The following is a 21,754-nucleotide window of genomic DNA, read 5'->3' as shown; positions in this document are numbered from 1 at the left end:
ACGTGGTCGGCAGTCGTCGAGTTCGACGGTGGTGGTTGTACATGATGGTAATCGGTAGTCCAGGCCGCCGATTTATGTGTTCAGAGGTAGATTGTCACACCCCAACCGATGGCGGAATCATCGGGACATGGCACTGAGCGAAACAGATTGTTCAGAAGTTTCCATAACAACTATCTATATAATCCAGTTAAAGATACGTCCCATACCGTATCCCGAATAAACAAATACATTATTACAGATAACATCCAAACAAGTAATCCTGTTCCGACAACTCAGATTTAATTTAATACAAAACGTAAATATTGTTCAAATACTCCTAAAGACCCAGCCTGACAAGATCTACAGACAACTATGCTCTAGTTGCTCTTTCCTGACAGACAACTATTTGTTGGGGGCCTCTAGAGCTTTATTCTAGCCTCGCTTTCCTAGCAAGCAAACATCTTAAATACCTGTCACATACGTTAAAATACAGTCAATACATAAATGTAAAGGTGAGCATACAAGTTTGATATAGCATATAGAGTTCGAATAGTTTACGCATAACCAGCACGTACACAGAGGAAAACGAAGCATATTAATTATCGACATGGATCTATCGATACCAATGACTGCGGGTTGACCGTCCGAGACGGTTCGCAATACATGATTACCACCGTAATCCATGCAAGTAATTGTCCTTAACAAACCCCGTGTGAACGGGTGCTGAGTCCAAACTATAGTACTACGTTGTTAAGGCAGGAAGACAGCATTTCCACGTGTAAACACAATCAACAAGCATTCACTTAGTCACGTAATACATGCGAATCGGTTAGCGTTCAAATAATTGAGTAGTGTGGTCGATAGTGATTTTGATAAGTAACGTATGTAACACCCAAAAGTGCTAAAAGCAAAAAGGGATCGAGTATACTCACAGCGATTGGTTGATGGATTGAAATGAGCGCTTGAGAGTAGAGTTAGCCTGAACAGTTCGATAGCATAACGATGAATACACATAGAATGAAAGCAAGTGTACACGGGTCGAACAGCTTAGTCGATCAAACAGCAGGTTCGATCGGGTCGGTTGTTCGTTCGGCTAGACAATCCGTTCGGACAGCCTGCCCGATCGGCCGGTAGGCTCGATCGGTTGGACTGTTCGAGTGGATTGCTTCTTCCTTTGATGTGTTTGTGTGTGAGGATTTGAACTTTTAAAGTTTTCGTTGTAGCATTTGAGAACACTGAAGTGTTCTTACCTTTCAGGTCGATCGATCGAACAGTCTGTTCGATCGGTCGGCTTATCCGATCGGTTAGGAACTTCAGTAGTAGCCCTCATTAGGTTGTCACTCGATCGAGCAGCATATCCGATCGAACAGTCTGTTCATTCTGATAGCATGTTCGATCGGGTGGCACCCCAATGCGTCAAACGAGTTGAAAATCGATTAAGTGTTAAAGCATAGTATCTCATGATCCAAAGAGTAATGTTTACTAATCGATTAGGTCGTTCGATCGGTCATTACTTCGTTCAATACCATACCTCATGAATTTGTCAAGGTGTGGGGCCACATGCTAGCCGATCGGCTGGCCTGGTCGATCGGTTGAGATGTCCGATTAGTTGGGTTGTTCTTTCGAACAGCCTAACCGTTCGGTCAGCATCCTGACCTGGTCGGCCTGTTCATCTAACACTTGGCTGTTCTGTTTAATTGACGTTATGTTGAGGTAGTTTGGCAACGAGTTGAACTATGACACTTTCGTTCTTACTTGTTTCTCCTGCTCGGACAGGAATCACCCAAGTCCGGCCGGTGAACGATTCGGATCGTTAGTTTAACGTTTAACTCGAAATCGGTGAACCTCGTAGATAGAACCCGAAGCTTGAACCACCCAATCATTAGAATGATCGGTGAGTTGGCTCAGGCTCCGTTTCTACCGGTTTGAAGGCATTGAGTGCAAAAGAGTTGAAAGAAAGTTGGAAATCTTCCTTTCAATCCTTTACATCATGTGAATGTTTAGATCTCTGATAGATCTTGACTTGTTTATGTGGAAATCGGTTAGATCCATGCTATTCATGGTGGGTTGAGGCGAAAACATGGTGTTCTTGAAGAACACCATGATGACATCATCCTTGAATGCTTAGATCTTGATGATTTCACGGTTAGAAATCAAGATTTGAAAGATAGAAAGGTGTAGAAGTGTGTATTGATCAAGAAAGTACAATATTTAGGGTGAAAACTTACCGGAAATGGAAGAAATCTGAGAAAAGAAGGAGGAGCACGAGCTGGTCGGTCAGAGCTTCCCAAAAGTGGAAAGGATGACAATGACAGCCCTATTTATAGGCTCCAAAAGAGGAAAGGGTTGGCCGATCGGCCAGGCATCCCGATCGGACAGCCTGCTCGATCGGACAGTCTGTCTGATCGGCTGGACTGTTCGATCAGCTGACAGCCTGATCGATCAACAGCCTGGTTCGAGTGTTTGGTGCGACGATTTTCGATATTTCGATTTCGATTGAAGATGAGCACGATAGAGTTTCCTATTCAAATTAATTTCAGTCCCAACTACTATATCTAACATACAATCTCCTATGATTCACCTTATCCTTACGTTACCATTCGTCGTAGTTCGATTTAGATTGTATTCGATTTTGAGTTTCGATTGATTCGATTGAGTAACACACCAATCATGAATTAAACACGCACAGGTAGCACATAAGGCACACACACGTATACGGCAACCAAAGTTCGCATAATTCGAGATTCGAGTTTGATGATAGTTAGATCGGTTTGATTATAGATTAGTTAACTTTATCGCATTGTTACTTCCTACTATTCACAGTCGTAAATCGGTTTGTGTTGATAAAGCATTCGATTACTTCGATTCTTCCTGATTACAATACTTACTCCACATAATACAAATAGAACTGAAAATAAACTATCTATAGTCAAAGAAAGTCAAAGTTGACTTGGACTTTGACTTTGACTTTGACATTCGAAAACACGGGGTGTTACAGCCTCCCCTTGTTTAGGGAATTTCGTCCCGAAATTAGGCTCAAAGCTGCACAGCACCGTGAATTACCAATTTGACGCTTCAGATCTTTATTTGAACAATTGCGGGTACTTGGCCTTCATGTCGCTTTCGAGTTCCCAAGTGAACTCCGCGCCTCGTTTACCTTCCCATCGGACTTTCACGATAGGGATGCGAGAGCGCCTAAGTTGCTTGGTTTGGCGATCCATGATTTCGACAGGCTTTTCCACGAAGTGTAGCGTTTCGTTGACCTGAAAATCATCGAGAGGTACAATCAAATCATGATCAACTAGGCACTTTCGGAGGTTTGACACATGGAAAGTCGGGTGGACGTTACTGAGTTCCTCCGGTAGCTCGAGTTTGTAGGCGACTTTTCCGATCCTTTCCATAATCTTAAAAGGTCCAACATATCGAGGCGCCAGTTTCCCTTTCTTGCCGAATCTGACTACACCCTTCCAAGGGGATACCTTTAGGAGTACGTAGTCGCCAACGTCAAATTCAAGGGGCTTGCGTCTTCTATCGGCGTAACTTTTCTGTCTATCCCTGGCCTTTGCCAAGTTGTCGCGGATCTGGAGGATTTTGTCAGTCGTTTCTTGTAGTATCTCGGGACCGGTTAATTGTGAATGACCGATCTCGTGCCACACAATAGGCGAACGACATCTTCTTCCATACAGGGCCTCGAATGGTGCCATTTGTATGCTGGCATGATAGTTGTTGTTATACGAGAATTCGACTAGCGGCAGGTGTTTGTTCCAACTACCACCGAAATCTATAACACACGCGCGGAGCATGTCTTCAAGATTACGGATCGTTCTTTCAGTCTGCCCGTCGGTTTGAGGATGGAATGCAGTACTCAGGTTAAGCGGCGTACCAAGGGCCGCTTGAAACGTTTCCCACAGTCGCGAAGTAAACCGAGCGTCACGGTCTGAAATGATGTCACGAGGCGTACCATGATTACAAATGATCTCGTCGGTGTAGATTTGGGCTAGTCGTTCTACCTTGTAGTCTTCCCGTATCGGCAGAAAATGGGCTGATTTGGTCAAACGATCTACTATAACCCAAATGCTGTCGTGACCTGATGGCGTGGGCGGAAGTTTGGTTACGAAATCCATAGCTATACTCTCCCACTTCCATATAGGTATTGGAGGTTGTTCGAGTAAGCCGGAAGGTCGTTGATGTTCAGCCTTGACTCTTGCACAAGTCAGGCAACCTCCGACATAAAGAGCGATATCCCGTTTCATACCCGGCCACCAGTACTTGTAACGAATGTCCTGGTACATTTTATCGGCACCGGGATGAATGGAGTATCGGGACTTGTGGGCTTCATTCACTATAGTCTTTCGCAATTCAGTCCGCTTTGGGATCTAGATTCGGTCCAGGTAATAGAAAATCCTATCGGCTTTGCTTACAAGCTGAGCTCCATCGTGATAGATTCTTTCCTTCTTCAAAGTGCGTTCGTTAAAACACGCATGCTGAGCTTCGCGGATAAGAGCTTCGAGGTTGTGTTGGGCTTGGGTATTGCGAATACTAAGCAAATAACTCCGTCTGCTGAGCGCGTCGACAACAACATTTGCCTTGCCTGGGTGATAACGAATCTCACAGTCATAATCGTTAAGAAGTTCTACCCATCAGCGAGTGCAAGTATCTTTTACTGGTCTCCTAATCTGGAACGAAGGTTTTAATAACCTATTAGATTCCTAACAGGTCTTATTTAAGCCTAAACTTCGACCGGTTAGTTTTAAAGGAAGATATATGGTTCAACACGCACAATTAAGCGAAGACCGGATTCGAATGTGTTTTAGACCCGACAAGTTTGTATACTTGTATAATATGGGTAAACTAAACACATTCTGTAATTTGAGACAAAAATGATAAGGTTTGACCCGTTTCGGCTAATTTATGCAAACTAGTTACATAAACCGCACCGAACGCGAAAAATGCGTAACGGGTAACCAAATGAGTCATGAACAGGTTCCTAAGTTAATATGCCTTAATTATGTTGTGATATCAGTAGGATACCTTCCATTATGCTCAAAATAGATTTAAACTCAAATTATGCCCCGTAGGGGTATTTTGGTCATTTTAAAGCTTATAAAAGAGTTTAAATATTAGAGTTAATTACACAAATGGGTCATGTGGTTTATACCTAATTTCGCCTTTGGGTACTAACTTTATTTTTTAACTGGTTTAGGTTCTATGGTTTCAATTTTGTAACACCTTTGGGTACTAACACCAAAATTAGTTAATTAATGACTAAAATACCCTTGCATTTTTTTAAGTTTATTAATGTAACACATTTGGGTACTAACACCTAATTTTATTTAAGTTTAAATCAATTTTACAAAATCTATTTATTTTTTTTTATTTTCATCTTTTTATTATATCTCTTAATTAACATAAACTCTATTTATTTTTTTTATTTTCATATTTTTATTAAATTTCTTATATAACATAAAATCTATTTGTTACACCGGTATTTTTTTAAATAGATTTTTTAAATAAAACTATATAGCTAGTAGATTTTACTGGTGCAACTAGTAGATTTTATGTAAATTAAATATCTTTCTGTAATAGTAAAATGTAAATGAACAAAAAAACAAGTTAAAAATGGCTTAAATTTTTTTTTACATGAAAGATATTTATTATTATTATTATTATTATTATTATTATTATTATTATCAATCATATATATCCAAAATTGAAAACGAGTAAGGTTTATATTATTTAAAACTAGTAAGAAATTTAATTTACATAAAACTATATAGCTAGTAGATTTTATTTAAAAAAATCTATTTAAAAAAAATACTAGTGTAACAAGTAGATTTTATGTTAAATCAGAAATTTAATAAAAATATGAAAAAAAATAGACTTTATGTTAATTAAGAGATATAATAAAAAGATGAAAATAAAAAAAATAAATAGATTTTGTAAAATTGATTTAAACTTAAATAAAATTAGGTGTTAGTACCCAAATGTGTTACATTGATAAACTTAAAAAAATGCAAGGGTATTTTAGTCATTAATTAACTAATTTTGGTGTTAGTACCTAAAGGTGTTACAAAATTGAAACCATAGAACCTAAATCTGTTAAAAAATAAATTTAGTACCCAAAGGCGAAATTAAGTATAAACCACAGGACCCATTTGTGTAATTAACTCAAAATATTAATCTGAGTTTCAGGTCTGATATAATTAGTAAAAATAATTATTTTTATAAGTCATAACAGTAGGGTATTGCATATATGTGAAAATTTATCTTTTATAACCAAACTATGCACCGTAGGGGCATTTTGGTAATTTCACATAAGCTTTAAAGGTCAAAATTAGAAATCTGGGTTTAAAACTTTTGCTTACTGTTAAAATATAAAAATTTGCTTAAAACATCAGTAGGTATTAAGTCTTATATGTTAAGAATGGTTTTAATACATACTATGCGTTTTAAACGCGTAAAAGGCGGTTTTAAGCGATTTTCGGGTTATATAAGTAAAGCTGAGATTTTTGTCAGTCCAGAGGGCTTAAAATATTTTATTTAACATATAAAATCAGTAGCAAAAGGTTTGGAATCAAAATGTTATGTAAAACTCATTTTATGCAAGAAAAGGGTATAACCGACAATTACCGAATCAAGGCTAGAATCCTATGTTATGCTCAGTTTAAAAATAAATAAAAATCTTCAAAAATCCAAAAATATTATTTTATATCAGTGGGTAAAAAGTTTGGTGTCAAAATTTGGGTTTAAATAGGCTGTATGCTAAATATGCCGTTTAATTAATAAAAAGCTTCTTAATTACGATATTGAGCATAACTCCTAATCTAGACCTCAAACTGATGTCAAATTTTCAGGACATGTTTATAATTCAGTAATAAAGGTTATTGTCCTCTCACATTTTCAAAATTCTCGTTTTAAGGTCAAAAGGGCATAATGGTCAACATTTAGGCATATAATGGAAACTTGCAATGAATCGGATAACTAAGGAACCAAGTTGTATAACCTCAGAGGGTTACACTATCCTATAACTTGGTCCTAATAGAGCTCTAAGGCATTTCTAAAATATGCTACATTGGGTCAGAACTGAAAGTCAAAGCAAAAGTCTACTTTTGCGACTTTCGGTTCTGAACCGAGCCTAAACTGAAAAGTGTCGGGTTGAACATGTTTAGACATGTTCTTACATTAATTACCAAGTTATATAAGTGGCAAAACAGGTTTCATGGCTTCTACATTGTTAATTATGTGTTTATTTGAAAATTAGCTTTCTGTTGACTTTTTCCAATTAAGTTTGACCCGATAATTGACCTAGTTAGAGTGGGAATCAGAGGGTGCCCTTTTAAGGGTTTATTACCCACATAATTACCAACTCATAGGTACTTTCAATTCGAGAAATGACTGGACCATTAGTGATTAATCACTAAGTCAAACCTTAATTATGACGGTTTTGACTTTAGGCCATTAAACTAATTAAAACTGAATTAGAGAGGTTAAGGAAGCTTACAGAAGTACTTAGCATGATTAGGAAGCTAATGGAATCTTGTTTGAGGTCCAGGGAGCTCCAGAATTCAGCTTAAATGATTTTTCCAAGTGCATGCAACAATGTTGCAACTAAGACTCTTTATATAGGACTTTAAATTGCACAAGATCCTTACAACAAAGTCTACACATGATCCCTGATGCATTACAAGTGTCCCTATGCATGAAAAACCGTTGGTGCAGCCCCTGGGATCGAAAACAGGCTTTGTAAGGCGGTGTAAGAGGCTGAAACAGGCATCTGCCATGTTTTTGGACGCTGGCAGGTTTTAGGCGGCCCGCGTAAGAGACCTTAAAGGTCTTACGCGGCCGGTATGGGTGCCCCTTCCGGTTACAAAGTTTCAACAAATTGCATATTTGGTCCCTGGTCCTTCAAATCTTTATTTTAACTTGTTTTATTGCACTTTTAACCCTCTAACTTGATTTTTAAGGACCTTAAGTTATAAACAAGCTTTGTTAAGTCCTCGGTTAACTTTACGATTACCCGAAAAGTCCTAGATTTCAACGTTGACGCTTTTAACTCCTCACTTACGAATGTTAGTGTATCCTTCTCATACGATATCGAAACCTTGTGAAATTTTTATCACTTATTCTAGTGAGCATAATTAATCATTACAAAGCTTCGGGTTCGTTAAAAGGTCACTCAGAGGTATAAATTAAACATGTTTACACTTTTAACCCTTGCGTTTTGTAATCTTTCACTTTCTTCCACAAGTGGCTTCGTATGATTCATAATTCATTCGTTTAAGGGTACAAACATCGTGTAGGGTTGTTGAAAGGTATAATTATCCAATGTTGACACTTTGAATCCTTTTACACACATACTTTCTATGTTTGTCAACTTTAGTCCCTCATATTTAATTCATTACACGTTTAAAGCTCATGACACGTGTCTTCATTATATTGGACATGATTTTTCGAGGTGTTACATCCCACAACGAATCCCCTGCAACAAAACGGCTCCGATGAGTCTCACCCACAAAGTATGACGACTTCCACAGCTCACACCCTTATAAATTCATCATGTGACAGCACATTTTACCCAGAATTATGCTACTCCACCATCACTAGCCACCCCGAAATCACCAAAAAGGTGAAAAGCCAAAAGGACGTGATCGAGCTGGTTGTGAATATCACAAAAACCGCGGTGGATAAAAACTACTTCCAGATAAAGAAGCTGAGCACTCGAAAAGGTCTGACGCCACGCGAGATTGGGGCGCTTCACGACTGTCTAGAGATGGTAGCCAAACGTTGGAAGAGCTTACGGAAGTTGAGAAAGACCTGGAGGAGTACCACCCCAAGAAATCCCTACAGCAGCACGCTAACGATCTCAAGACGCTTATGAGCTCCACCATCACCGACCAAGAGACTTGTCTTGACGGCTTCTCTCACGACGGTGCTTCGATTTTGTGGGTTAGGGTCTTTTTTTTTGGGAAGATGATGGTTAAATGGGGAAGATGATAGTTAAATAAGGGTATAAAGGAATTATATATATTTAATTTAGTTTATTAATTATTAATATGTTAAGTTAAAATGAGATGGACAAAATTGCCTCTGCACAAAAAGACAAAATAAGCAGGTTGCAATAGTTAAAAAAGGGGGGTTTTGAATTTTAGACTAAAATGATCAATAAATGTGAAACCACAGAGACCCAGATTTAAAACTCTCTCTATGTGGTGGCCCACCATCAACCATCAGCCAATCAACAGTCTCATCGCCAATGTCTTGCTACCGCCATTTGCGACGTGATGAGCCCCAAGGGGGCGGTGTGCAACGTGTAGGACGAGCCGGAGACGGGGAGGGATGACCCCCACACCCTTCCGTCTAAGTATGAAAATCTAAAACTGAATCATTAGCTATAAATTTGGTCTTGATCTAAAACCATAATTTATTGTAACCACCATTCACTATGTATCTCTTTTTTTTAACGGCAAAAAACGACGTACCAACCACCGTGACACTGGCCGCTGTGGTCAAGGTTGACTACTCGACCGCCGTCAGCCACTTGCTCTCCAAGATGCGCGGAAACCCGACCTCTACCCATCCGAAGGCACGAGTGTGGGATAATCAGTAAACTTCGCCTCCCATCCAAGACGAACCAGCGCCACCTGTATTCACCCTTCACCTGGATGCCGCAGAAAATAATTGGAAGAGTAGGAGTCGAATCTGAGTCACAACAAACGTAAAGTCATTCTTCAACCACTCCACCACTACTCTAATTTAAGTTTAACCCTGTCCTACATTCCTAAGTGTAAACTATGTTTCAGTCTTAAGCCAAAGCCAAAGCCAAATCTTGCCGTAACCACTATTCACATATCTAATTTAGGTTTAACCCTATCGTACATTCCTTACATGTTACAAAATTTAAAATTTTGAAAGTCAAAACTATGTTTGAAAAAAGAAATTTGAAGATGAGAAAGTAACACGACGTCGTATGGTGAACATTTTCATGTGAACCATATATCATCATTTCCCATTAGGAGTGCCACTCCGAAAGTGCGCCAAAGCATGTGCCTTACCTTTATCCTCTCCTCTCCCATCGCCACCGTTGCTCCGCCGTCCTCCGCCGTCCCCAGCCGTGCTTAACACTGTTTCCTCACAGATCTATCCAATTCGTATAATTCATTTAAAAAATTCAACATGAAACCCTCTTGATCAGGTCAGATTCTTAAATCCAATCAATACATCGTTTAATTCATTTCAATAACCTTTCAATTGTTGAAATTTAATCTATATCATGTTAATCTGATGTTTAATTGCATGTTTTTTTGCTCTAATTTGTGTAGTAGGTGAGTAATTATGAGAAATTGACAATTAGGGATCTGTAAACCCTAGATGGCTGATAACATGAACGAGGATATGATTATGGATCTAGATTTGAACCAAGAGCCTGTAGTAGACATACCACCACCTCCACCTTTTGGTTATGGACCTTTGTTAACCAATCTAGAGACCACACACGGTCGAATCGAAGACCGGATTCGGCAGCTTGAAGCGGTTAGCGCTAGGGCTCGACAACGCCAGCGCTGGCGACAGGCAAGGAATAATCCGGAGTTGAGTTACATGACTGTCATTGGACCAGGTGTTGGTGCAGGAAACATTAATAATGATAGAATTCGTGTCGGAGATGGTGATGCTGACGGTGGCGATGAGAGAGGGAGGAACAGTAAGAGAGATGTTAGCCAGCTGGCGAAAGCGTTGGAGATGGATTTGGATTCGAAGAAGAGTGATAATGAACAAGGTGGTGGTGATGAGGATGATGACGGTAGTGGTGGTTTCTTCGATTGTAATATTTGTTTGGAGATGGCTAGGGATCCGGTTTTGACATGCTGCGGTCACTTGTTTTGTTGGTGTTGTTTTTATCAGTTGTCGTATGTGGATTCGAGTGCGAAAGAATGTCCTGTTTGTAAGGGGGAAGTGACAGATTCGAGTATCACACCGATTTATGGGAATGGTAGGAATCAGCCTGTTTTGAAGTTGGAGAACGGTGTTAAGATACCTCCAAGACCGCAAGCCCGACGAGTGGAAAGTGTTAGGCAGCAAAGGGTTGTTAGAGGGATTTCGCATATTCCGGTAGCAGAAGCGCTTAGAAGGATTAGAATTGGAATCGGGTCGATTGGGGAAAACAATCTTCAAGGAGTTAACAGTGTGCTTCCCAGTTCGGAAACCAATCCATCATTGTTACATGGTTCAGAAGCTGGTGGCAGTCGCCGCCACCGCTCCCGCCAGTTCTCTAGGGTGATATCCGAAAGTGCTGCTTCGCTTTCTTCCATTTCGTCTGCATTGAACAATGCAGAACGGTTGGTTGAGGATCTTGAAACTTACATCAGTGACAGCCTTCTGAGGAGGACGGATGCACAGATTCTACCAAGTAATCAAGAAATGGATACTTTATACGGTGAAACGGTTGAAATTCAACCGGAACCTCAGCACGCGGAGATGAGTCCATCTTTACCGCTTTCTACTTCTTCGCAAAGATCTGTTGCGACTACCGTTGTACAAGTGGATAACTTATCAACCGATAGTGCTGTAGAGATTGATCTTACTATATCACAATCACACCCGTCTCCTAATACTAGAAGAGCTAACGTTTCACGCGCTTTGAGTTTATTAGAAGGTGGAACATCTCGCGAACTCAGGAGGAGACGTGTGAGGTGATGTTTATGTTCTTTAGTGCGTATGACCTGTTACCTGATATTTAAATTTAGTCATGTTTTCGTCGTCACATTGATTTTTCATAGCAAGCATGTTTTAGATGTTGGGTGTTATATTTCTTCTTTCATAGTCTGTCATTGAACACATCATATGTTGTAACATGTTTAACATTTGTTGCTTATACAAAGTGCCTGTGTCAACTGTCATAACTGCTGTTGTTTTACATTTGCTTAGTGTACTTATCTGTATAATCTGATCAAAACTTCCTTCAAGCTCGATATTCGTTTGATTCTCATCTGACTCATGGGTCTCATGTTATAGCCCGCTTGACCCTGGTGAGCCAGCATATTTGCCTATTACAGCGAGAGATGTATCTATGCTGATCTTGGCTTGTGCCATACTGACCAAAGCTGGCTGCAGCAGGTGGGATGGTTTAACCGTCCTGTGTGTTTGACTTGACACGAAATTTTCGTCTTGAGTGTGGTCTAAACTCTAAATGGGTCCAGGTGGGTTTCGGATTGAACACGTTAGCTTAACGGATTGTGTTCAAGTTGTTGACCCATGTTAAAGAGAAAATTTCTGTTTTTGTCCCTAAGGTTTGTCCATTTTAACTACTTTAGTCCAAAAATCTAATTTATAACAAAACAATCCCTAAGGTTTGCATTTCTTAACGCTTTTCATCCCTAAGAATTAATTGAAAAGCAACCCTTAGGGATGAAAAGCGTTAAGAAATGCAAAGTTCAGGGCTGGATTTGTTATAAATTAGATTTTTGGATTAAACTAGTTAAAATTGACAAACCTCAGGGACGAAAACAGAAATTTACCTCTAACTAAAAAAAAAAAAAAAAAAAATCATTTAGTCACTTAAAACTAATTGGGTAATTTATTTCAATCAAGTTTTAAAGATAAAAAGAAATGAGCATCAAGCTTCAAGGTTCTACTACACACACTTGTTTTTCTCTAAATATTAGAGTATTGATATGTAACAATCTAAAATAAACTAATCTTTTTCGGGTCAAATAGGGCGCAAAAACTCATGTTGTGCTCGGATTCGTTATGTAAATTCATATGTTTAGTAATTTCATATACGTAAAGGCTCTCGCAATTTACTACGTAAAGTTTAAAGTCACCCAATTTAAAAAAATTGGAGTTCGACCCAAAATTCTTATATGATCTACGAATGATATAACTCAGTGATTGATATACCTCCCTAGACAATGTAGCTGCTTGGTTGACTTTGACACATTAACTTACAAGGATGACCAAGTATTATAAAATTGATATCATAGACTTAAATTGTCTAGAAGGTATTTATGTATTTGGTATAGTCATGTTTTATCAACAGAAGTCTTTGGCATGTAATTAACATGGATTTAAAGTTCGTCGTTTAGAGTTTGTAGTAGTTTTATTCATTAGGGGCGAGCCTTGGAGCAACGATAAAGTTGTTGTCATGTGACTTAGAGGTCATGAGCTCTTGCAGAAATACCAGGCAAGAATGCTTACAAGTTACAACAAGCAAAAGTTTAGCCTGACACCTCTTGGACCCCGCACATGCAGGAGCCTCGTGCATTGGGTTTGTCTTTACTAAATTTATTTTAAGAGTAAAAAATATATTTTACCGGTAAATGTAGATTTCAAGCTCTCTTATAATTTGTTATTTTACTAAATTTCGTATATTTGTTAAATAAACATCAATATCCTTTATTAATATGGTTTAATCAATTGTCATTTACATCATTTCTCTTTTAAAACTCTCAATTCTACTAAATTTCCGATTGTGCACGTTGAGCTTTTTATTTGATATTTTACCAAACTTCCAAATTTGCGTTTTTTTAACGGCCAACGAATCCTTCAAAACCAGATCGGGATATACTCGCCTCCGAACCGGGAAAAACCCTCACCTAGAGCTTAAGCCCGTGAACACTCGCCCGAAGGCACGGCAGTCTCTCATCATCACCAGGTGTCGCCGAAACTAAATGGTGGGGGTAGGAATCAAACCTGGGTCACTTGGAACACTAGGTCTCTCCCTTACCAGTTCACCACGAGCTCATTAGCTGAACTTCCAAATTTGTACATCTGAGATTTCTAAACATGTTATCAAAATGTCAAGTTGTTTAAGCTTAGGAACTCCATTTTACCAAACTTTAAACATATGAATTAATTTTTCTTTTAGAATATATGTTCTTAACATGTAAAATATCTCACATTCAAACACGATAAATGATAATATAATGAAAAAGAAACTTAATCTTTTTGTTTTTTAACGGATAAATGTTACTTCTTTACGTCAGGTTTGAATCTAAGATCTCTACTAATGGTACTAATAATTGGTATTTATCAACCATCGTAATCAAACAAAATCACCTAAAAGATATATTAAATATTTTATTTATAACTTGGTTGATAATCTTTTTAATGATCCAATATCCTCAGTTTTCTTGTATCTATTTTTAAGATACTTAAAAATAAGAACTTTGTTATTTTGCTTTAATGCATAAGATATAATATAAAATAAGGGTAAATTGTATTTCAAACACTACTTATACTATAATCATCTTATCTTAATTACACTTTAATTCCCTAATCTTTAACAAAATTATGGATAGTTAGTCAGTAGTAACATTTTATCCTCCTTATAAAAAAAAACGAACTATCTCACGACTTTTAGGTCATAACTTTTTCATATGTTAATTTTTATTTTTATTTTTATTATTTTTGAAAAAAGTACTCCAAAAATAAACATTTTATTCTCTTTAATTTGAGTATAGTATAGCTATAACTTTTTTTAGTTAAAAAATTGACATGTTCCATGATTAACAGTGTCTTTTGGTAGGCAATAATTAAACTGTTAACTGAAATCAAACCGAAAATAAACAAAACCAAACGGAAATAAATCAAAAGCTGAATTAACAGAATATTGATTAACCGAAAACCAAATGAACCAAGAACTGGTTATCATTGTTTTATTTGTTTTTTGTTGTATCCTCGTTTAACCAAAATTAACTAAACAATTCGTATTTTCATATATTTTTTGCTTTTATACCTCCAATACCTCAATTTCATGTTTTTTTAGCAAAAGTATTAACCCAACTTTGGTTTTGGTTATTAACCGAAATTAAAAGAATCGAACCAAAACCGTCAATCTAATCAAATAAACCGAACAAAATAAACTAACCAATGACTTCAGTTTCGACTTCGGTTGAGGATGATAACCGAACCGGCAACCATGCACACCACAATGAAATGGACTAACCGATGACTTCTTTATGACATATATCCACCACAATTATGCTACAATATATATGATACAAATAAAAAAAACTACCAGAAACGCGTACTGCAATGCAAAGTGTCACCCCATTGCATCATGCGGGCTGATAGTTTTTTTAAAAGCAAAACGCTTAATCTAAGCCAACACTTTTACATTAAAAAAATGCTAAAATTAATTACTATTAATAGTAACAAATCCAATAAATATCATAAAACAAGAAAAAAAGGAACATAAACTCCAATAAATATCACAAAACAAAGTGCATTCTACACTTGGTCCTCTGTATGTTTACTGTCTTTTAAAAATGGTCAGTAAGGTTATAGAGTGTGGTCATGACCCTCATGATCACCATGAGCCTCCATATCAGCGTCATGTCACCTACTTCTAATTCATCATCCAAATCCACTACCCTAAGGGTGTGGTCATGACTCAAACCACTATTATTTTACTTTAATTTATTTTTGTGAAAAAGAAAGAAAATATTAAATATGGAAAGTAGACTCATGGTTGCCATGGTTTAATCCATGGGAATCATGGTGGATGAGACAAGGGGGTGGTGTAGCAATCCATTAATGGTCCTACGTGACGATTAATAACCCAACCATGCCCCTCACACCCTATAGCCTAATAGCTTTATTAATAACACTCGCGGGTGCATCTTTGTATAGGTACAAAACATTCAGAAAAATCATCACTAATTTGATTGCGTAACTTTTGACCTCACAAGGTTCATAAATACCACCATAATACCATATAGACAATGATCCATAATACCACCAAGTTATGAAATCTTTTATCTTTTTGCACTCGTGTAAAGTTGGTGCAAGTTATCATAATCATATAGACAATGTTCACACACTTCATTAACTTGATTTACCAAAATTGGAAGTAAATAATAATGAACATATCAAAATGGAGCTTGCTCAAGTGTTTAGTTACTCTCTATTGTACAGCATTGATTGCCAACGGCCTGAACGCGATTTAGGGTTGACAGGAGATCAAAATAAAAAAAATGCAAATAAATATATATAAAGGATGAACACGATGATGATAATTTACCCCAAATACTAGAATTACTTCTACACATTATAACTAGGGGGTAACCATCAACAACCATCATATTATATTTTACAACGCTTGCTTTGTAACATAATCTCTATCCCTAAAATAAACATCCCTATTGACCTCTCCCCGCCTGTATTCTTTTCATCATCGGGTTATTCTCGATCCATTGGCTTTCCACGCATAGATCGCCCACCTTCATCTGTAAAATCAAATTGTCAATCTTAAGCACAGAGGATTCATGGGTTTGGGCTAAAAGCACAAACGGGTTAGGGTTTGTTTCAGGTCGAACCCAAAGATACGTTTAGGTAAATGGATCATGTTTGGATCAACATGTGGGGTTCACAGATTGATCCGTAGATTTTTAAAAAATAAAAAAATTGTACATTTTGTCAATAAATTAAACTTAGTGCTTATTTTAGGCCAGAATTTAATAGTGAAGGAAACTGGTATAAGATGCTACAATAAAACTGTAATTGTTGTATATAAATTTGTAATTTTTATCGTAAAACTTTCACCTAATAATATGCAAAAAAAAAAAAAAAAAAAAAAAATTGAAAAATGAGCATTATGACTAATGTACAAATAAAACCATATTAAAGTTGAGAAATTTGTACCACTTTCACCATCCGAAATATCTGCTAGTCTTGCAATGGCATCAGCAAGCGCTTGTTCATGTTCCTGCATTATATCAAAAATCAATAACGATACTTTTTCGAAAAGATAGCACCAACCTGTTTTTCTAACCTTCAAGACTTTCCTAGCTTTCTCTATCTCAAGAAGATCCGGATGACTAGATCCAAACACCCTCTCCACCTGCACACGTCCATCAATAAATAAACCCTTTCACTAGACGATGAAAATTTAACAGCATCTGGAATTGATCCCGACTGTTGAATATTTTACCTCCTTTATTAATGTGTCGGTGTTAAGTAACTGAATATCATCTAAAGCCTTCTTTCCTACGCCATTCTGTGACGGTGGAAAATCCTTTCTCGTTTGCCCCTTATTCATCCCTCTACCTCTTCCTCCACCTGGGCCACTATCACGTCCAACGGGCCGGCCCATTCCATGACCCGATCCACCATAGCCCCCTTTATGAGGAATCCCAGGAGCCTCCACTTCCACCCATTGTATATCCTCTGGAGATATCTGCATTAACAACAAAATAGCTGTGACGGGAACTTCCCGAGTCGAAGAACCATTAAAGAAAACGAATATTTCAAAAATGGGAAAAACAAGAATGTGAATACAGACCCACGAAAATTATGTGAAACTAGCATTTTGACCCGCCGCGAGTTGCGGCAGCGTCGAAACTTAAAGTAACTCGAACTTATACCGTCAAATATTTGACCCGGCTCATTTTCGAACAAAATTTACGTCAAAAACGTAGATCAACTGAAAAAACACATGAAAATAAGCACGAAAACGTATTATATTTGACATGACTCATTACCGAGAAAATTTATGTTCGAAATGTAAACCAACTTGGATTTATAACAAAACATACTTAAAAATAAGCATGCAAGAAAATAGTGTTTTTTATGTTAAAGAATGGTACCATGCGTTGCGGCGGAGTTGAAACGTAAAATAACTCATTTTTATACCGCCTAGTGAACACGTATTATATTTGACCTGACTCGTTCCCGAACAAAACATCGACCAACCAAAAACGTACATAAAAATAAGCACGAAAACGTATTATATTTGACCCACATAAATAAAAATAAGCACGTAAATCTCGAGGAGGTCAAAATGACATTTTACAAAGTTTTTAGAAAGCTGAGGGGGTGTAAGTGACAATGCTAAAAGTTGAAGGGTTGAATACAAAAGAAGAGAATGGGTTGGATAGCACTGTTGTAAATGTGGCAAAAAAACAATAAAAAATAGAGGTTGTGTCTTAGGTACTATTCCTGAGATACCCTCTTTTATTATATTAATTAATAATTAATTAATAATTAATAATTAGTAATAACAGAATAACTATTTTTCACCTCCGCAAGATTGACCCACTCCCATGTCTCATTTGTTGTATACATATCATATACTAGAGCATGCCGGCCCTGAAAATTGTATAGAAAGATTATCAGCGCAGCATTCAGGGTTGACCCGTAGAAAGTCATCAAAAAGCATGCATACTAAGAAACCAAAATACCTCGTTAGGATTGTAATCTGTTATTGTAGCTTCATAGAAGTTGTTGTCATCGGGCCACCTGGTTCTCACTTTTCGCCCGATCAATGTGGAGAATGACGATGTTTCAGCAGCCCCGTTTGCATGTACACCGGAAATGACACGGTTACCGAGCTGGGCCCGCCCAGTTGAGCCTGATGGAGGGTGCTGAGGTTTTATAGAAGACGCACCACCCATCATCTGACCATGCCAAATATATATATAAAAAAAAAGACAATGACCTTGGAAAGAACATAATATAGAAATGATAGTTAAAATATAAAAGGGGAAACCGGCTTACGGATTTCTTGTTTTTCCCCTTAGTCGTTGTCACGGGTCCTCTTCTAGCAGATGAAGAAGTGGGTAGAGGTACATGCTGAGGTGGCACACCAAAGGATTGAGAAGGACCTGATGAGTTCATCTTCTGCTTCTTACGGGTTCCCGACACTGATGGACTCGGTAATGGATCATGAACCGCTTGACTCGTGTTGACCATCCCAGGTTGAAGCCCACTCGACCGTCTCCACTCCCTATTATTATTATTATTATCACCCAACATCGCCACAAATCAGGAAAAAAAAAGTTGACAATTCCTTGGCATAATACGACAACGTGTGTTTAACTGTTTATTAAGACTATTGGACCTTATTCTTTGGATAACATCGTCTGAATTTACTTTGAGCAAAAGCTCCCTGTGTTCTTCATTTGACAATCTCAATTCTTTACGGAGCTCGGTTATCAAGCCTTCCTTTTCCTGAACAAATTCATTTGATAAACATTTAACAAAAAAATCTGATTAAAAAATATAAGATCCATGCATATATGATGACAAGACATACCCAAGTAATTGCATCCGCTTGGGCTTTGAAGGCTCGTAAAACCGAACTGTATGCTTCTTGCTCAAGGAGGTGAATTTGTGCTTCCATATCAGTCTCCCCGTACATCCGAAGAGGATATTGTACAGCACCCATAACTGCAGGTCTTCCATTACCTGCCACATGCCCACCTCTTGGAATTCGGTTTTGATGGGATGGAGGAAGATCATCATCGGTTCCTGTGATTAATTCATACTATTAGCATAAACTCATCATCTAGCCAATTTATGTGTGTGTCTGTGATCATTTCATGAGTCATCCCGTATCTATACGGGTTTGCTATTCTTCAACATCTAGACTATCATGATAATTATATGTAAAATATATGATACGTGTTACTCTTAGATTGTATACATGGCTACCTAGGTTTTAAAGTACCTAATAAATCTCCACAAACAAGAGTGAGAATCCTCTTTATGTTGGGAAGCAGGATTCATGCATGTGAAAACGTGATAAACAGAAAGCACAGATTCTAATAATATACAGCACTATATACCCTTTCAGCTTAATGAGACATGAACCTAAATCCAACACGGTAGCACATTTTTTCAAGAAGTAACCCTGCTCAACAAGGACCCCTCTCTCATAATAAGCATACAAACACATAAATACTGTCTAAGTTCAAGTAACATGTGTGTAGTTGCAATGCTATTGGGTGAGAGTTAATATTGGTCAAGGCTTTTATATGTGTTTACTGTGAAGCTAACTGTTGCAAAGACAAGCACCACAACCTAATCAATAGTCACCTAATCGGTACTCACATCCATATATCAGACAGAGAAATGTACTTATACTCTTTTCTGGTTCCTAATTGGTAAGCTTCTTGAACAGACTTCTAATCCACCAGTAATTGTCTACTACAAGCCACCAATCTGAATACCATGGTGTTCATCTTTTTAGATACCAAGATGCAAACTTTTCCAAACACCGCTTATGTTCCAGCCACAACAAATACCGAGTTGCTGATCACATTGCATAAAAGCATTGGCGCATCTAAGTGGGATTCAATCAGGGTTTAGGTTCTACGTGCTGGAGTGTTAAGGGTGGTGACATATAAAGAGGACAAGAGGCTAAAGGTCTTATGCATTGATAGACCTTTGACCGGTGACATCATTCTAAAGACTTCATAAATATGCGTTCACCTGATCATACCTAAACGATCATATGTCAAAACAATCTAAAAGACATGAGCTCACAGTAGAACAAAGAGAAAGCAACCAAAAGAAATCTAACATCTTAGAAGAAGGAAAAGGGCAAAGATAAAAAGTCAAACCAAAACACACCTACGAGTTTCCGTCCGGTACACAAGCAACAACCTGTAAAACTTTAAAGGAAGCTAACTCAAGATCTAAGGGTCCTACTCCTAGCTCTAATCTTCTATTCAGTTATTTCTGCTATTTCAATGCACTAACAACCACCCAAGAATTCCATTAATTCCAGTAACACTGAGCTTTACTTTCCCTTTCTTTCTACATTCATTCAATTAAAAAAGCATAGATAAAACTCAATCGAAACTTAAATCTTTACAGTCAATTCCACACAACTGCAACAAATTCAAGTTTCTTCAACATCGAATTTGAAAAGATTAAATCATATATCAACCACAATTAACAAAAAGAACAATGCTGGTAAAACTATTAAGCAGAACGTATCACACACTAATCGAAAACAAAATCACAATAATAAGAATCAATCGCTAGAGAGTTAAGACCTCACCGCTGCTATCATACGGCCCGTAGTCCATAGCCAGCTTGCAATGCAAACCAAGCGTTGAATCAAATTTCCACAAGAATTAAGCGCACAAAAACCCTAAATTTCGCAAAAAGGTTGGAAGAAACGCGAATGGATCAAATTGTTTGGGTGATTTGGATGTGTAGGGATGAAATTGGCGTTGTTAGGTGGATTGATTGAAGGCGAATTAGGGTTTGAAATTGGAGTTTAGAAAGAGTGATGAGAAAAGGGGGTAAGAGGCGCGGATTTGAAAGAGACTGGTTGTTATTAATTAATTCTTGTGTTTTGAGTCCGCCCTCATTTTGGGTTTTGACTTTTTACTTGCGAGTACAAATATGGTCAATTGCAAATCTATTTTTAATTTTAGTTTGAATTTATAATGTTTGCAAGAATCAATTATTGATTTTTAAACACCCTATATTTAGTTGCTACTATAGAAATATTTATTATGATTAGTTTTTTTTTTTTTTTTTTTTTTTGGTAACGTTGATCCATGGTGACAAAACGCCTCTAAATGAACACGGGCAAGAACAAAGAATGCATAATAGTCTTATAGTGAGGAAGGAGCCTCAGTGAGACGCAATGACTACAAAAATAAGACGTGGTGCATCCCACATATTATGATGTTGCTGATGGTATATTATTTTTTATATTCCATAAATTAATTAGATAACAAAAGAGAATTAGAAGTACACACTCAACTCTATCAAATTCTTTATTTTTTAACATTTTTTGTACCTAATTCTATAATCCGAGAACCATACTAGGGATGAGCTCGGTACCGTCTGGTACCGAACCGGTACAGGTATCGAAAGAACCGGTACCGAAAATCCTTAAAAGTGGGTACCAGTACCGGTACCGAATATACCCGGTTCGGTACGGTTCGGTACGGTTCGGTACCGGTTCGGTACGGTTCGGTACCAGTACCGGTTCGGTACCGGTACGGTACCGGTATTTGAGGGTAAAAACCGGTAAATA

General features: G+C 37.6%; 2 protein-coding genes across 3 annotated transcripts; one reads left to right on the top strand and one right to left on the bottom strand.

Moving 5' to 3' along the window:
• Positions 1-9,982: 9,982 nt before the first annotated feature.
• Positions 9,983-11,876, top strand: LOC110925950. Of its 2 annotated transcripts, none has more exons than XM_022169740.2 (2): positions 9,983-10,171; positions 10,302-11,876. In XM_022169740.2, the coding sequence occupies exon 2, from the start codon at positions 10,348-10,350 to the stop codon at positions 11,668-11,670; it is 1,323 nt and encodes a 440-aa protein (XP_022025432.1). In that variant the 5' UTR covers positions 9,983-10,171; positions 10,302-10,347; the 3' UTR covers positions 11,671-11,876. The 2 variants fall into 2 exon arrangements, with proteins under 2 accessions (XP_022025432.1, XP_022025431.1); XM_022169739.2 differs by having other exon boundaries at positions 10,299-11,876.
• Positions 11,877-15,857: 3,981 nt separating this feature from the next.
• On the bottom strand, positions 15,858-21,051 carry LOC110923160 (protein EMSY-LIKE 3). Its single transcript, XM_022167337.2, has 10 exons — positions 20,762-21,051; positions 19,010-19,224; positions 18,815-18,924; positions 18,472-18,700; positions 18,156-18,371; positions 17,995-18,063; positions 16,907-17,152; positions 16,748-16,816; positions 16,618-16,681; positions 15,858-16,202 (listed from the first exon to the last, which is right to left on the bottom strand). Exons 1-10 carry the CDS (start codon positions 20,787-20,789, stop codon positions 16,156-16,158), a joined length of 1,293 nt encoding a protein of 430 aa, XP_022023029.1. The 5' UTR covers positions 20,790-21,051; the 3' UTR covers positions 15,858-16,155.
• Positions 21,052-21,754: the final 703 nt, after the last annotated feature.

The sequence above is a fragment of the Helianthus annuus genome, chromosome 17 (assembly GCF_002127325.2).
Source record: "Helianthus annuus cultivar XRQ/B chromosome 17, HanXRQr2.0-SUNRISE, whole genome shotgun sequence".
NCBI classification, from domain to species: Eukaryota; Viridiplantae; Streptophyta; class Magnoliopsida; order Asterales; family Asteraceae; genus Helianthus; species Helianthus annuus.
Note: the sequence above shows the minus strand (reverse complement) of the source record. Positions and strands in the feature narration are given on the sequence as shown.

What these genes read in the sequence shown, in the direction of transcription:
- LOC110925950 (XM_022169740.2), top strand. Translation starts at nt 10,348, where the DNA reads ATGGCTGATAACATGAACGAGGATATGATTATGGATCTAGATTTGAAC.
- LOC110923160 (XM_022167337.2), bottom strand. Translation starts at nt 20,789, where the DNA reads ATGGACTACGGGCCGTATGATAGCAGCG. An exon ending in AGTGGGTCAATCTTGCGGAG is followed by an intron (nt 17,153 to 17,994) that starts GTGAAAAATAGT and finishes TTGTTAATGCAG; the next exon opens with ATATCTCCAGAGGATATACA. An exon ending in TATTTCGGATGGTGAAAGTG is followed by an intron (nt 16,203 to 16,617) that starts GTACAAATTTCT and finishes TTGATTTTACAG; the next exon opens with ATGAAGGTGGGCGATCTATG.